We start from the raw sequence: 15,342 nt of genomic DNA, 5'->3' as shown, positions 1-15,342 counted from the left end.
CATCTCCTCAAAAGACACAAGGTAATGAAAAGATACGTCACAGTTTGGGAAAAAAATATTTGCAACCCATGTATCTGATAAAGGACTTGTATTCAGAATACATGTATAAAGAACTCTCAAAACTCAATAAGAAGACAACCCAATTATTTAAATGGGCAAAACATTTGAATAGACATTTCATTACAGAAGATAAATGGATGGCAAATAAACACATGAAAAGATACGCAGGATAATTAATCATTAGGGAAATGCAAATTAAAACCACAGTGAGATATCACCACACACCTATTAGAACAACAGCCATACCAAATGTTAATATTAACCAGGAACTTTTTTTTTTTTTGAGATGGAGTCTCGCTCTGTTGCCCAGGCTGGAGTGCAGTGGCGCTATCTTGGCTCACTGCAAGCTCCACCTTCCGGGTTCACGCCATTCTCCTGCCTCAGCCTCTTGAGTAGCTGGGACTACAGGCACCCGTCACCACGCCTGGCTAATTTTTTGTATTTTTAGTAGAGACGGGGTTTCACCATGTTAGCCAGGATGGTCTCCATCTCCTGACCTCGTGATCCACCCGCCTCGGCCTCCCAAAGTGCTGGGATTGCAGGCATGAGCCACCGCATCTGGCCGGAACTTTCATATATGATTGAGGGGCATGTAAAATGGTATTAAGTAACTGTTAAACTTTGGAAGACAGTTTAACAGTTACTTAAAAATCAAACATACGCCAATCGGAAGATCTAGCCATTCCACTCCTAGGTATTATATTTATTCAAGAGAAATGAAAGCATATTTCTACACAGTATATATGCTAATGTTCATGACAGCCTTATTTGTAATAGCCAAAAACTAGAAATGACCCAAATTGTCTATCACCTGGTAAATAGATAAACAAATTGTGGTATATCCACACTGTAGAATACTACTCAGCAATAAGAAGGGAATGAAGTATTGATATACACAACATGGATGAATCTCAAAGTAACTACGTTGAGTGAAAGAAGCCAGACCAAAAGCAAGTCCACACTGTATGACTCCCTTTATGTACTACAATACATGCTCATGCATGTCTGCTATATGGACAGATCCTACTGTACACACAATTGTTTTCTACTCTTTCGATTGTCACAGCTCCATTTTTATCAGATTTTTGGAATTCTGAATGTTATCCATGTTTTTAATCCATGATTTTTATAAAACTTCAATTTAGTGAGTCAGTTTTTGAAAAAAGTCTCCACTTAGAAAGCTGATAATAAGATTCTGAAAATGAGTTGAGTCTTAAATTTTGTGAAGATTTATAATCATTTATACTTTCCATAACTGTATGTTGTGAAAGGATAACACTGTTCCTCAGTCATCTCCTGTGTATGCTTGTATATTTGACAGTCTGACTTATTCTCTGTGGTAGGGTTTTAGCAGCAGCAGAAGAAAATAGCAAAATGGAGCAATCAAACTTAGAAAAGTTGGAATTGAATGTCAGAAAACTGCAGCAGGAACTAGACCAACTAAACAGAGACAAGTTGTCACTGCATAACGACATTTCAGCAATGCAACAGCAGCTCCAAGGTATAAGGCAGCAAAACAGTGAAAGTGTGTGATTTCCTTGCCCTTCGTTAGATTCTTTGATTTTTCTTATGACAAGTAATTCCTGCTAATGAGCATGGAGTTTCTTTCTAAAATTAGATTGTGGTAATGTTTGCACAACTTGGAATATACTAAAAGCCTTTGAATTGTACACTTTAAATAGGACATGATATGTGAATTTTATCTCAATAAAGTCAGTTAAAAAAAAAAAACCTAATTCATGTTCCTTAGAGAACAATTTTAAAACAGCAAAAAGAAATAAAAATTGCTGTTGACCTCACTCCTCATAGATTCCTAGTAACAGTTTGGTGAATATCCTTCCAGATTTTTCCTAGGGGTGTGTCTAGTTTGAAAAACAAAAACAAAGATGTAAATAATGAAGATTTTAAAATTACCAAATGTTTATAAATATGATAATTTATTTAGAAGAAATTGCTGAGTAATTCTAGCTAATAATATACTTGTTGAACATTTTTTATATCCTTGGTATTTCATTTTCTCACTTAATCCTCATAACATTTTTATGAGATAAAAATTATTTTACTCATTTGTAAATAAGGAAACTGAAGCTTAGTTTTCTTGTGACTGCTTAAATGAGAAGTGACTTGCTAGAGGTCACACAGCTAGTAATTGACAAAGCCAATATAGATAAAAAATTTATTCCCAAATTGCCTTCTTGAAAGGTTAAGTTTCTATTTCTACCAGCAATGCAGAAGGTAGCTGTTTTTAAACACCTAACATTAAGTATTATCTGTAATTTTTTCGTTGTGAGATTTTGAACATGAAAATCTTTAAAAACCTGAGCTCCAAGGCCAAATCTGGATTGTGCATGTAACTCTCTTTTGGTCTTTAATGAGATAGTGTGGCATAGTCATACATGTAACAGAAGTAAGCTTAAAACAACTTCTCTACTTTTTGGGAATGCTAATGGGAATCTGTACAGTAAATACGTATGTATTTCTTATTTCATGAGAATGTCATTTCTGTAGAAAAACGAGAAGCAGTAAACTCACTGCAGGAGGAACTAGCTAATGTCCAAGACCATTTGAACCTAGCAAAACAGGTAAGGTTAACAAATGTAATATTCTAGTAGTATACTGAGGGTATGCAGACCATTGGTTTAAATAACAAAGAAATCAAGTAGGCTGGTTCCTCTTCACAACAGCAGATACCATAGGGCCATTTATGTAACATAACCATCACATAAATAAAAGTTTTGATGGAGAGCAGTGGTTTGCTAATTTATTTTAGCCTTAGAACTCTTGATACAGTTTTACTCAAAGCTAGTAAGTAGGGTGGTGGCTAGACCAGAGCCCAGCAGCAGTCTCTCAGCAGCCCTTCTTGGGGTTTCAGGGACCAGATGGGCCATCTCTCATCCATGACACAGATGAGGCCTCTAAAGGCTGGGCTTAGATTTGATTACTCCTTGAGCCATAGAGTACCCGCCAAATCTGGGCCTCTATCTTGTCAGATATTGAATATAGCAGATTTTTGACCCTCGTACTTCTAATGATTTTCTTAAAGGTAATTCAGTGTTGTCCTGTGAGACTAGTGCTGTAATTCAAAGCACTTCAAACAAGTTCTAGACTTCAGTTTCTATTATGTAAATTAAGAGTTATGCCAGGTGCAGTGGCTCACACCTGTAATCCCAGCACTTTGGGAGGCCAAGGCGGGCAGATCACCTGAAGTCGGGAGTTCAAGACCAGCCTGACCAACATGGAGAAACCCCATCTCTACCAAAAATACAAAATTAGCCAGGCGTGGTGGCGCATGCCTGTAATCCCAGCTACTCGGGAGGCTGAGGCAGGAGAATCGCTTGAACCCGAGAGGCGGAGGTTGCCGTGAGCTGAGATTGCACCATTGTACTCCAGCCTGGGCAACAAGAGTGAAGCTCTGTCTCAAAAAAAAAAAAAAAAAAAAGTTAACATTAGACACAGGCTGGGTATGGTGGCTTACGCCTGTAATCCCAGCACTTCGGGAGGCCAAGGCAGGTGGATCACTTGAGCCCAGGAGTTCGAGATCAGCCTGGCCAACATGGTGAAACGCCGTCTCTACGAAAAAGACAAAAAATTAGCTGGGTATGGTGGCATGTGCCTGTAGTCCCAGCTACTCGAGAGGCTGAGACGGGAGGATTGCTTGAACCTGGGAGGCAGAGGTTGCAGTGAGCCGAGATCATGCCACTGCACTCCAGCCTTGGCAACAGAGCAAGACTGTCAAAAAAAAAAAAAGTTGGATTAGACATCTAAATTCTCTTGTACCTGTAAGTTTATTGAGATAATAAAGGAAATAAACTTTTATGCCTCTCGTTCTGTCAGACTTAGTAGATACTGGATTGGCACTGGCCACCTCTAGTAAAGATGGCTTTATTACTAGTTTCCACTTGTTCTTTCACCTAAAGGACCTGCTTCACACCACCAAGCATCAGGATGTATTGCTCAGTGAGCAGACCCGACTCCAGAAGGACATCAGTGAATGGGCAAATAGGTTTGAAGACTATCAGAAAGAAGAGGAGACAAAACAACAACAACTTCAAGTGCTTCAGAATGAGATTGAAGAAAACAAGCTCAAACTAGTCCAACAAGAAATGGTACTACACATTTATGATTTTACATAAAAAAAGCATTTTGTGGCTCATGTGAGCCTATTTTTCCCCTGGCAGAAAGCTGCTGAGAAATATCCCCAATGGGACTATGTGTCCCTTAACTGCCCTGTGTAGCCATGGGTAGCATTTATACCAACTGTGTGACTCTCTTACAGACCTTTAACGATCATAGAACATCAGTCCTGTAAAGATACTTAACAGCCACGTGCCATTTGCTGCTTGAATCCCCTCCTCACATGCTGGCCAGATAGCTTCCCAAGCCCTCTTGATCACCTCTGTAATGGAATTGTCCCTGTGGGCTGTCTTCTACTTTCTTTTGACCTGGAATCTGTCTCATGTCCATGCAGGTTCTCTGGGACACTATTTGTTGTTTAATGACTAATCAAGATTATTCTTTATTAAGATGTTTCAGAGACTCCAGAAAGAGAGAGAAAGTGAAGAAAGCAAATTAGAAACCAGTAAAGTGACACTGAAGGAGCAACAGCACCAGCTGGAAAAGGAATTAACAGACCAGAAAAGCAAACTGGACCAAGTGCTCTCAAAGGTGCTGGCAGCTGAAGAGCGTGTTAGGACTCTGCAGGAAGAGGAGAGGTGGGGTGAGAGCCTGGAGAAGACACTCTCCCAAACTAGTATGTATTCTGGAACTTCTCACTGGGAGATGGGGTATGGATTTGCTCTGCTGGTTGCCTTGCAAAAGTATTTAAAGAGATCCGGTCCCCAGCCAGAGCCCAGGAGAGGAGGCAGGAGAAGTAAAGCAGGAGGTATGATAGCCCTGTGAAAGATGAGGAAGCAGGTTCAGAGGAGATACAATCCTGAGACTGACCAGCAAGTCCTTCCTTGCTCATATTGTCTCCTTTGAGAATGCCATCTCAAGAAAGTGGAACATTCACGTGAATAATTGCCAAAAGATACTCTTAAAGTGTATAACCTATGAGCTTTGGGAATAATGATCTACTTCATCTCAAGTGTCAAAAAAATCATATTAACAGCTCTTCTGTCCAGATTTGGCATAGTGAATGGTACCAGAATACAGGTGTTTGCTTTTAGGTCAGTTTGTTCTCTCTTGAACCATATATAAATGAAGTTGACATGGGAATCCAGGGTAAATGATTGTTCTCACATCAGTAAATGGTTTTTCTCTTTCTTAGGCTCCAGGGTTTAATAATGCTTGGAAAATGTTGTGGGCTTGGGGATCTGAAAGGGTTGTTATTCCTTTTTCCCTGGGAACTCTTGATATACCCAGACCCAATCATTTCATTATGAAAATGAAACTTAAAAAAATATGTCGAGTTCTGATCATGCCAGAGTTGTTGAAAAGTAAAATCTGGGCAGGGTGCTCCTCTAAATAGGGTGATAAGAAAAATATTTTTTAAATGTCACTTTTATTTCGTAAGCATTATCTGTCGAGTACTCACTATGTACCAGGCGTTTGCACACATTATTCCAATTGAACATCAGGAAATGTTTTCCTCTTCTATAAAATGGGGCTCATGCCAGTGTACGAGCCAGCTCCAAATCCTGTGCACTTTCCACTGCACTGCCTCCTGTGGAAGGAAGTAGTACTGGTGTGTCTCCCTTTATGAAAATCAATGTTTATAAAAAACATTTCAGCTGTTCCACACACTTCAGGATTGGTGCTGGGTTTCCTCTCACTGGTCTCAAATACTTGAAAGAGAAGATAGTAGCTATCTGTCACTCTGGGATCAGGCCCTCCAGGAACCAATTACTTCAAAAGGCACCCTTATCTGGGTTTTTTCTGGGCCTTTGGTGTGGGTCAGGGTAGGCTTGTACGACTTTGTAATGGAGGAAAGCACCTGCATGGGTAGCATATCACCATTATGCATCTGCCACAAGGGAAGGGGAGCTCTGCCCACAGCTGGCTCGGGGTCTTTGGCTAAACCTACTGAAAATGCTCATTTCAGAACGGCAGCTTTCAGAAAGGGAGCAGCAATTGGTGGAGAAATCAGGTGAGCTGTTGGCCCTCCAGAAAGAGGCAGATTCTATGAGGGCAGACTTCAGCCTTCTGCGGAACCAGTTCTTGACAGAAAGAAAGAAAGCTGAGAAGCAGGTGGCCAGCCTGAAGGAAGCACTTAAGATCCAGCGGAGCCAGCTGGAGAAAAACCTTCTTGTGAGTACCTGCTGCCGTGGCAGTTTGTGAGGAAATGATAAATTTAAAATTTTAAACTGCAACACCACTTCAACATAGAGGAAATAAATTACCCATCAACCCAGTCCTGAACCCAGCTGTTGTTATTGATGTATTTATGCATCATTTGTCCTTGAAGTTGATGGTAAGTTTTACCTGGGACGGGTGCAGCCTCAATGGAGCTCTGGCTGGCTGGGGAGACTGTTGGTGTGAACAGCCATTATCAGCACAAAGTAGACAGCATGTTCTGCCAGCAAGCCTCAGTTTACACCTCCACTGGCAGGGAGGAGGGGGTGTTGAAGAAGCCTTCCCTAGACGGTTGTTTTTTAAGATGGCATCTTGCTTTGTCTCCCAGGCTAGATTGAGTGGCGCAATCTCAGCTCACTGCAGCCTCTGCTTCCTGGGTTCAAGCGATTCTCATGCCTCAGCCTCCTGAGTAGCTGGGACTACAGGTGTGCGCCACCACGCCCGACTAATTTTTGTATTTTTAGTAGAGATGGGGTTTCATCAGGTTGACCAGGCTAGTCCTGAACTCCTGACCGCAGGTGATCCACCTGCCTCAGCCTCCCAAGGTGCTGGGATTACAGGCATGAGCTACCGTGCCCAGCTCATAGACAGTTTATTTTTATTTTTATTTTCAAGACAGAGTCTTGCTCTGTCACCCCGTCTGGAGTGCAGTGGCATGATCTCAGTTCACTGCAACCTCCACCTCCCAGGTTCAAGCAATTCTCCTGTCTCAGCCTCCTGAGTATCTGGAATTACAGGCGTGTGCCACCATGCCTGGATAATTTTTGTATTTTTAGTAGAGACGGGGTTCACCATGTTGGCCAGGCTGGTCTCGCACTCCTGACCTTGTGATCCACACGACTTGGCCTTCCAAAGTGCTGGGATTACAGGCATAAGCCACCGCGCCTAGCCAGTTTTATTACACTGCTGTAGTCAGTGCCTACAAATTTTTCTCATCCTGCCCTTTTTGGCCAACATTAGCTTTAATCATTATCCTAAAACCAGGAAGCTCAATCTACCATGCTTTCATCCTTGAAATAAATTTGGGAAGTGACACTCAGGTCAGAATAATTTATGGTGGATAGAGACAGGTGAGCAGCAATGGAACTGTCAAGGGGGAGGATTTTTCCACTACCCTCTGGAGGGGTTAGTGGAGCCCTGTTGTATGAAAGGAACTTTTAAACCATGTGTGTCTCTCAAAGGGGATACGCTGATAACTAGTGATAGGCAGATCGTCATAAAGATGGAATATAGATGTCTAAAATTTAATCCTACCAGTAACCCTGTGATGATGGGTATTATTATTCTCATTTTACAGACAATTAATGAAGACTCAGAAAGGGATAGTAGCTTATTATCAAAGGTAATGCTAACAGACTCTGACGTGTATATACGCCCAGCTGTATTTGATCTGCCCATGAAAGGCTGATAGAATTATCCCCATTTGACAGCTAGAGAAGCTGAGGCCCAGAAGGGGAATGAAGTTATAGAGCTAGTGAGTGTGTAAGCCAGCAAACCACACCTCCACGTGTTAGATCGCAGAGTTATTTTCTTCCTCCTGTGCTAGGAGCAAAAACAGGAGAATAGCTGCATGCAAAAGGAAATGGCAACAATTGAACTGGTAGCCCAGGACAACCATGAGCGGGCCAGGCGCCTGATGAAGGAGCTCAACCAGATGCAGTATGAGTACACGGAGCTCAAGAAACAGGTGTGTGCCCAGAAAGCCCAGCTGGCCAGCCTGGGGAGAGAGGACTCACTGGGCTCAGGCAGATTGTATTGTTTTTAATATCCCTTCTATAGTAGTATAGAAAAGCTGATTATAAGAATGTTCTTTAAGTCAAATCTGGTTTTTTAGCCTTAAAATTTAGAAATGCACCTTGACTATTAAAAATATAAATTTCTCTTAAATTTGACAAGCTCTTAAAATGTTAGTTTTTCAAGGAAAAAAGGTAATTCTTGAGCATCATATTTCATGTCCCAAAGAACCATGTTGAAATGCTAGATTTTATGCCATAAACAAGTCTATAGGAGCCAAAACCTCCCCTACCCCTTGAGCAAGAAAAGATGGTCCGGGGGAAACCTTTGATATCACATAATGTAGCCAGGCAGAGAGTATTAAACCAGTTCATGCCTGGACTGGTAGAGTCTCTAATCCTTGATATCTCTGGTGTCCTTTAGAGCATCTGGGCCATCCCTGAACTCTAGTCAGGCTGCTGTAGCCACTCATTTGGCCCTGCTATACTTAGTCTTTTGGATGACCCCACGTGGCCATTCTAGTTTCATCTGTGCTTCCAATCCCCTGATGCCCCACATATACCCACCATTTAATTCAAGAAAAAATAACTAAAAAAAAATTATTTAAAGACCACAAGCCCTTAGTGATTTTGCCTTTGCAAATTTGGTAAGGCAATTAGCAGTAGGTATAAATTTCATATTTCACTAAGCTCTATATGGGGTAGAGCCACATAGAGTAGTCTCAGGCATCAAATGCAGTTGGTAACACTTTAAGAAACCTCTAGGCTGGGTGCGGTGCTGCATTCCTGTAATCCCAGCACTTTAGGAGGCCAAGATAGGTGGATCGCTTGAGCTCAGGAGTTCAAGACCAGCCTGGGAAACAGCCGAGACCCCGTCTCTACTAAAAATACAAAAAGTAGCTAGGTGTGGTGGTGTACACCTGTAGTCCCAGCTATTCGGGAGGCTGAGGGGGGAGGATTGCTTGAGCCTGGGAGGTTGAGACTGCAGTGAGCCAAGATTGTGCCACCGCACTCCAGCCTGGGTGACAGAGCAAGACCCTGTCTTTAAAAAAACAAAACAAAACAAAAATGTATATTGCCAAGCCACCAGATTCTTCACTTATAAAATTCCAGCATTAGCATTTATAATCCAGATCACTTATGACTTATTTCAGTAAATGGCCCTTTTCTCATTTGTGGCTTATTTACTCTAGTTGCCAGTTGGGTGCCACTGAGGTGCTTCATGTAAATTCTCACTTAGTTTTCACATTTCTGAGCAGAAGGTATTTATCTCCATGTATAAATGAGGTAATGGAGGATCAGATGTTAGCCAACTTGCCCTGTCATACTGGTAATACTGGAAATGAGATTGGTAACTAGCTTTGTCTGACTCCAAAGAGACTGTCTTCTATAGAGTAATTCACCTTCAAGGAACTTTATGCACATGGCTTTTCTAAATGAAAGTTGTTCCAGTTAAAATGCCAATAAAATAATTTATTCAGTAGCTTATAGAGTCTTGAGTATCTGAAAAATCACAAGTTTTTACAGTTCTAGTAATCATAGTAGTTGATATTTATAGATCTTTAAATACATGGCACATCATACAGCTCAATTCCAAGTAGGTCTGAAATTTTATACAACGATATTTGACACCAACTCACTGTTTAGATGGCAAACCAAAAAGATTTGGAGAGAAGACAAATGGAAATCAGTGATGCAATGAGGACACTTAAATCTGAGGTGAAGGATGAAATAAGAACCAGCTTGAAGAATCTTAATCAGTTTCTTCCAGAACTACCAGCAGATCTAGAAGCTATTTTGGAAAGAAACGAAAACCTAGAAGGAGAATTGGAAAGCTTGAAAGAGAACCTTCCATTTACCATGAATGAGGGACCTTTTGAAGAAAAACTGAACTTTTCCCAAGTTCACATAATGGTAAGGGTTTATCCTGCTATTCTCTGGGTTCGTAGGATTGACCACCTCCCCCAGCTAAGCTAAAACACAGATGTGGGGGTGTTGGGGTAGGGGAGGGAAAGGCTGGTTGGCTTCCATTTGTAGCAGCAGATGATTCATGATATCTCCATTTTCCCTCTGAGAAAGGATGAACACTGGCGTGGAGAAGCACTCCGGGAGAAACTGCGTCACCGGGAAGACCGACTCAAGGTTGCCCTTTAAAACAAACAAAAAATCAGTATGAGATACTGGGCACATTGGGGAGGGGAGGGGAAAGTTACATTTACCTGATGCTTTCACATCCATGCTGTTGCAGCCCTGCCAGCAGTGTCAGGGATGGCATGTCTGAAGCTTCGAGGAGTTGGTGTCACACAGTAAATGGCAATCAGTGTTCAAAACCATGACTTCTTGTGTTGACTCCAGTGTTCTTTAACCTATGTAATGCTGCTTTACCTCAGCTAGAACTGATAGAATCTAAGTATTTGGGAGAGGAAGTAGAAACACAGTGATGAACTATAAGGTTATCACAGGCCAGTGGTGGCAGGAAAGATTTGGGATACTGGAAAAGTAGGCTGAATGTCAGGTAAGGAATTGTTTGGCTCAGAACATGTTGACTTTGAAGGCCTTGTGAGATATCCAGGGAAGGATATCTGTCTGTAGGCAGCCAAAAATAGGAGTCTAGGATTACTGATCAGTGTTGACCTAAAGATTTGAGAGTTAAGAGTATAGGTGGGAGGTTACATTTATGTGGGGGGAATGGCTATGTAGACAGCATGGGATGAGAGAGTACAGTGCTATAGTGTTGAGTGGAGCCCTGTGATGTCCAACAATAGTCTCCAGCCATGTGTGGTTATTTAAATTTTAATAAATTATAATTAAGTTAAAAATTCAGTTATTCATTTGCCACATTTCAAGTGCTTAATAGCCACATGTGTCTAGTGGCTTCTATATTGATAGCCAGAGGTAGAACATTCCCATCATTGCAGAAAGTTCTGTTGGACAGCGCTGCTATAGACTTTGAGAGAATAATTTGATTATAGCAGGGGCAAAAGCCAAAAAGTAGTATGAAGTTGAGGATTAAATACCTAGTCATTTATAGACAAGAAACTAAGACTTAGGAAAAAATACATAATCAGGAGACACTCCAGTTGTCAAGTATAAACTGATCTTCTCAGTCATAACAGAAAAGGAAAAAAGAGATGAGGCAATAATTTAATGGAGAAGCAAGGGATACAGAAATCCTAAGCACTGCTAGCATGGAAAAACTGGGCCAAGTGAAAGACCCCGTTAATGACAACACAGAAGAGTAAAGGTTTATGCACACTAAGTATCCACCTGGCACCTCCTACAATTCTTTTTAAAGATGAGCATTTTCGACAGCCATTCCTACTGTTAGCCAGATTTGCCTATCAAATGTATGTGAGGAAGCTGAGCGGCAGTTCTGGTACATTTCTTCTGTGTAAAACCCTAAGTCTTATCACACTTTTCAGGCCCAACTCCGACACTGTATGTCCAAGCAAGCAGAAGTATTAATTAAAGGAAAGCGGCAGACAGAGGGCACTTTACACAGTTTGAGGAGACAAGTAGATGCTTTAGGGGAATTGGTCACCAGCACCTCTGCAGATTCAGCGTCATCACCCAGTCTGTCTCAGCTGGAGTCTTCCGTCACAGAGGACTCTCAACTTGGACAAAATCAGGTAAGCAGCAGCTCTTTTTAAAAACAAAACAATAGCCTGAGGTTGTTTTTTGTCTTTTTTGAGACAAGGTCTTGCCCTACCGCCCAGGCTGGAGTGCATTGGTACCATCACAGCTCACTGCAGCCTTGACCTCCCAGGCTCAAGTGATCCTCCCACCTCAGCCTCCCATGTAGCTGGGACTACAGGCACACACCAGTTGGCTTGGCCACTTTTTAAAATTTTTTGTAGAGATGGGGGTCTTGCTGGGTTGCCAGGGCTGGTCTCAAACTCCTGGGCTCAAGCGATCCTCCTGCCTCGGCCTCCCAAAATGCTGGGATTACAGGCGTGAGCCACCACGCTGAGCCAAGAGGAAACTCCTAAGATAGGATTTAATATATTACATAGAAAGTACTTAAAAGCCGTGGGGTGTATAATCTAGAGGAGATTCAGAAAAATATAGATTATGCTGCCTTCAACTCTGAAAAACTCGTCTTAGCAAAGACTTGGTAGAGGTAGATAAGCTGATGGCTTAGGAAACAGACTAAGACTGCAGATTGGATGACCTGGCAGGGATATAGTTAATTCTACTATTCATGTCCTCCACTTCTGGATTTATTTATTTCCTACTCTGTCAATATAAAGAGCTTAGTACCTGTGAGGCCAATATGAGTCCTAGTTTAGTATGTCTCCCTGCATTTTGTAACTTACATTTACAAAGTTGGAATTCAGACCTCTTAACCTAAGGTCTATAAAAACCCTGAATTTCACAAAGGTTTTCTGTGTGAGCTTAGATAAGGTTAATAAGCATTTAAGAGGAACATGAAATATACTCATGGAACTGGTAAGTAGTAGCACACACAACTGTCAGAGATAGGTAACAGCTTCCATTTTCCAGTGCCTATTGTGTGCACATACAAAACTTTATATATATCATCTCATTTAATTTTTACATCCTTGGAGGTAGGACTTATCCTTTTATATAGATAAGGAATCTGTACAAAATGATAAATGATTTGGTCAAGGACATAGCAAAGGACAACAGCAGGACTTACGGGCTAATCTATCTTTACCACAGAGCAGTATATTTTAATGGTGGAGCCACAAGGAGCTTTCAAGGACAGTTGCCTCTTTAATGTGCCCAAGGTGGGCAAGTGACTTACCTAGGTCACACAGCTAATTAGCAGCAGGGCCATTAGCAGCAGGGCCATCTGAATATGATTATCTTAACACCATCTGTGGTGGGACCCAGTCAGGTAAAGGCCAAAATTATCATGGGCCTTAGGGCAGGGTTCAAGGAGGAGTGTGAGAGGCACTGGGCATTGAATAGGGAAGCTTTGGGAATGAGACAGCCCAGAGTAGTGAGAGAAGAGTAGAGTGCACAAGGGCTTAAAAGCCAGCTTCAATTACCAGCTCAAGGTGGCAGCCAGAGTTATTTAGTTGCTTTAAAGGCAACCAACGCACAGTGGGTAGTGGCGAAATTGGTAGAATTATTTAGAAGTCTGGGGTTGCAATCCAGGCCTATATGGGATAAAAGCCTGAACTAGTTAAAAGTTAGGGGGCTGGCTTCTGAGCGTAACATTTTATTTCCCTTTTTTTCTGGTAAGAACAGATACTACACTTGATCTTAGTCAAAAGGCTGAGAGCTCCTTCCAACAAGTTCTGCAAGGTCCATCAGAACCACTAGACAGTTACTGACACTGATGCCATCCCTGCTCACAGGATAGATGTTACAGATTTTTTTTTTTAACTAGAACTTTTAATTGGAGAATCTTGAATTTTAGCAGTTTTAAGAATAACCGTTTTAATTTTTTCTCTCAGAATTTTGTACACTGGTTCATCTTAAAACATTTTTCCAAAGAGGTACTCAAATATTTAATTTACCTATAAGCCATCATGCCATCACTTAGTTAAGACTGTTTTTACTGTTTCAAGAATTTGATTTATCCTTCCTTTTGTCTTACTGTAGGAAAAGAATGCCTCAGCCAGATGAGGAATACTGTCTTGTGTAAATATATTCAAGGAAAACACCTCCACTACCTCACTGACTTCATAATTGGAATGTCACATGGTTTTTTTAATCAAGATGCAGTGAACTGAGATTCTGAAACTCCACTGTATAGTTTACTTTGCCTGTACCATTAATGCCAATGTTTTTATAAATCACTTGTACATAGTACGTATGGGAATAGTTGCATATGGGAATTTAAACCAACATGTGGCTGAGCCTTTTTTTTTTAATCTTCGTAACATGTTTTTTTAAAAAAACCAGTGATTTTAACTGCATATTTGAACCTACAAACTGGTAAATCTTATTAACAAAAAGAATGTACTTAAGGCCCTCTTTATTTATAGTGTCGAGTTATTTTTGAATTTTGCTTAAAATCTATTTTTCATATGAAAATAAAAGATAACAATCAACTTGGGTCTGTCCTCTGACTTTACACTTCACAGGTCATTCTATGGAAAAGCCGTCAAATTTTTACCTTATTCCAAGTAAGTAATCTTTCAGGTGGTTTTCTTTTACCTGGAGGCTGAAGTACATTATACTTATGAAGATTTCATCATTTGGAAATACATCAATTATAAAACTATTATGCTTCAGATGCCTTTCCTTAGCCAACATATTCTTTGGTGGAAAATCAATCAGGAAAACTTTGTACCTTGGAGAATCTGACCCAGTGATAAATTCAAATTGTGTTGCCTTTGAAATTTTGAACTACCATAATTAACAGCTCAACTCCATGATGTATACATTTCTTTAAAAACTAGAATAGCAACTGCTCTCACAGTCTGGCATAATTATTCCCAAGGGGGAAATATGTAGTAAGAAGTTTTAAAATATTCTCGGGAACTCTTTTCTAGATCACTACTAGACAGCTTTTGAGTCACAACAGGTATGTTACCCTGTTACTAATAATACAGAGCAGCACAGTGCAGTCATCCCTCACCACCAAGGTTTTTATTCCAAAACAGTTATTTGGCTAGACGTGAACCGTTAAGATACGGGATCAATGGAGTTACAATAAAGACAATGAAAGTGACAATTTATTAATACACAGTAAGTTCTAGAAGGCATCTACTTTCAAAACAAAACTTGATTTCTTTTGTATTTACATTTTTTTGTTTCAACTCTTAGCAAAATGCTAAAAGGCCTGGCCTAGTCACAATTACTGACATCCTTCTGGGACACAATTTTCTGGGCCTGTGTTGAATGAGGATAAATTATCTTTTCTCTAAAATACCGCATGAACCCTCTCTATATTCCCACATGAAGAGGAATGGAAGGTAATTATTTGGTCTTTTCTTCTGTTTAGGGGAATGAACTGAACCACTCATTTTTTTTAAAATCACACTTAAAACAAAAGACACATGGGCAAAAAAGTTCCCCAAAACTACTGTCTTATCGAATTTGAGAAGGGAGGTAATGTATGAAGCTTAACAGCTGGCTTCAAAAGACACCTTTCCAAAGAAATTGTACTACCTCTATTAACGTGTAAACCACCAACCAAAAAATAATAATAAAAAAAAAAAAGTTACTCCATCAAACACGTTATTATCCATAAAAAAGACTTCAACATTGTACTGGAAGATCTATTTAAGCATAAATAGTACTAAGCACCAATTACTAATCTGAGGGCCTCCTCACA

General features: G+C 40.6%; 1 protein-coding gene and 1 pseudogene across 3 annotated transcripts in view; one reads left to right on the top strand and one right to left on the bottom strand.

The window, feature by feature from the left end:
• Window positions 1–14,113, top strand: part of CNTRL (centriolin) — a 103,738-nt gene extending 89,625 nt beyond the window's left edge. For 2 of the 3 annotated variants that reach the window (XM_055117680.2, XM_057298651.2), the window contains 10 exons: window positions 1,404–1,561; window positions 2,569–2,642; window positions 3,978–4,166; window positions 4,585–4,810; window positions 6,104–6,309; window positions 7,901–8,041; window positions 9,735–10,001; window positions 10,167–10,229; window positions 11,510–11,716; window positions 13,662–14,113. In XM_055117680.2, coding sequence (XP_054973655.1) covers window positions 1,404–1,561; window positions 2,569–2,642; window positions 3,978–4,166; window positions 4,585–4,810; window positions 6,104–6,309; window positions 7,901–8,041; window positions 9,735–10,001; window positions 10,167–10,229; window positions 11,510–11,716; window positions 13,662–13,685 — 1,555 coding nt within the window. In that variant the 3' untranslated portion in view covers window positions 13,686–14,113. Of the gene's footprint in view, window positions 1–1,403; window positions 1,562–2,568; window positions 2,643–3,977; window positions 4,167–4,584; window positions 4,811–6,103; window positions 6,310–7,651; window positions 7,697–7,900; window positions 8,042–9,734; window positions 10,002–10,166; window positions 10,230–11,509; window positions 11,717–13,661 lie in introns of all 3 variants that reach the window. The other variant, XM_063594243.1, reaches the window with a different exon arrangement.
• Window positions 13,178–13,340, bottom strand: LOC112440935 (U2 spliceosomal RNA; annotated as a pseudogene).
• Window positions 14,114–15,342: the final 1,229 nt, after the last annotated feature.

The sequence above is a fragment of the Pan paniscus genome, chromosome 11, assembly GCF_029289425.2.
Source record: "Pan paniscus chromosome 11, NHGRI_mPanPan1-v2.0_pri, whole genome shotgun sequence".
NCBI classification, from domain to species: Eukaryota; Metazoa; Chordata; class Mammalia; order Primates; family Hominidae; genus Pan; species Pan paniscus.
Note: the sequence above shows the minus strand (reverse complement) of the source record. Positions and strands in the feature narration are given on the sequence as shown.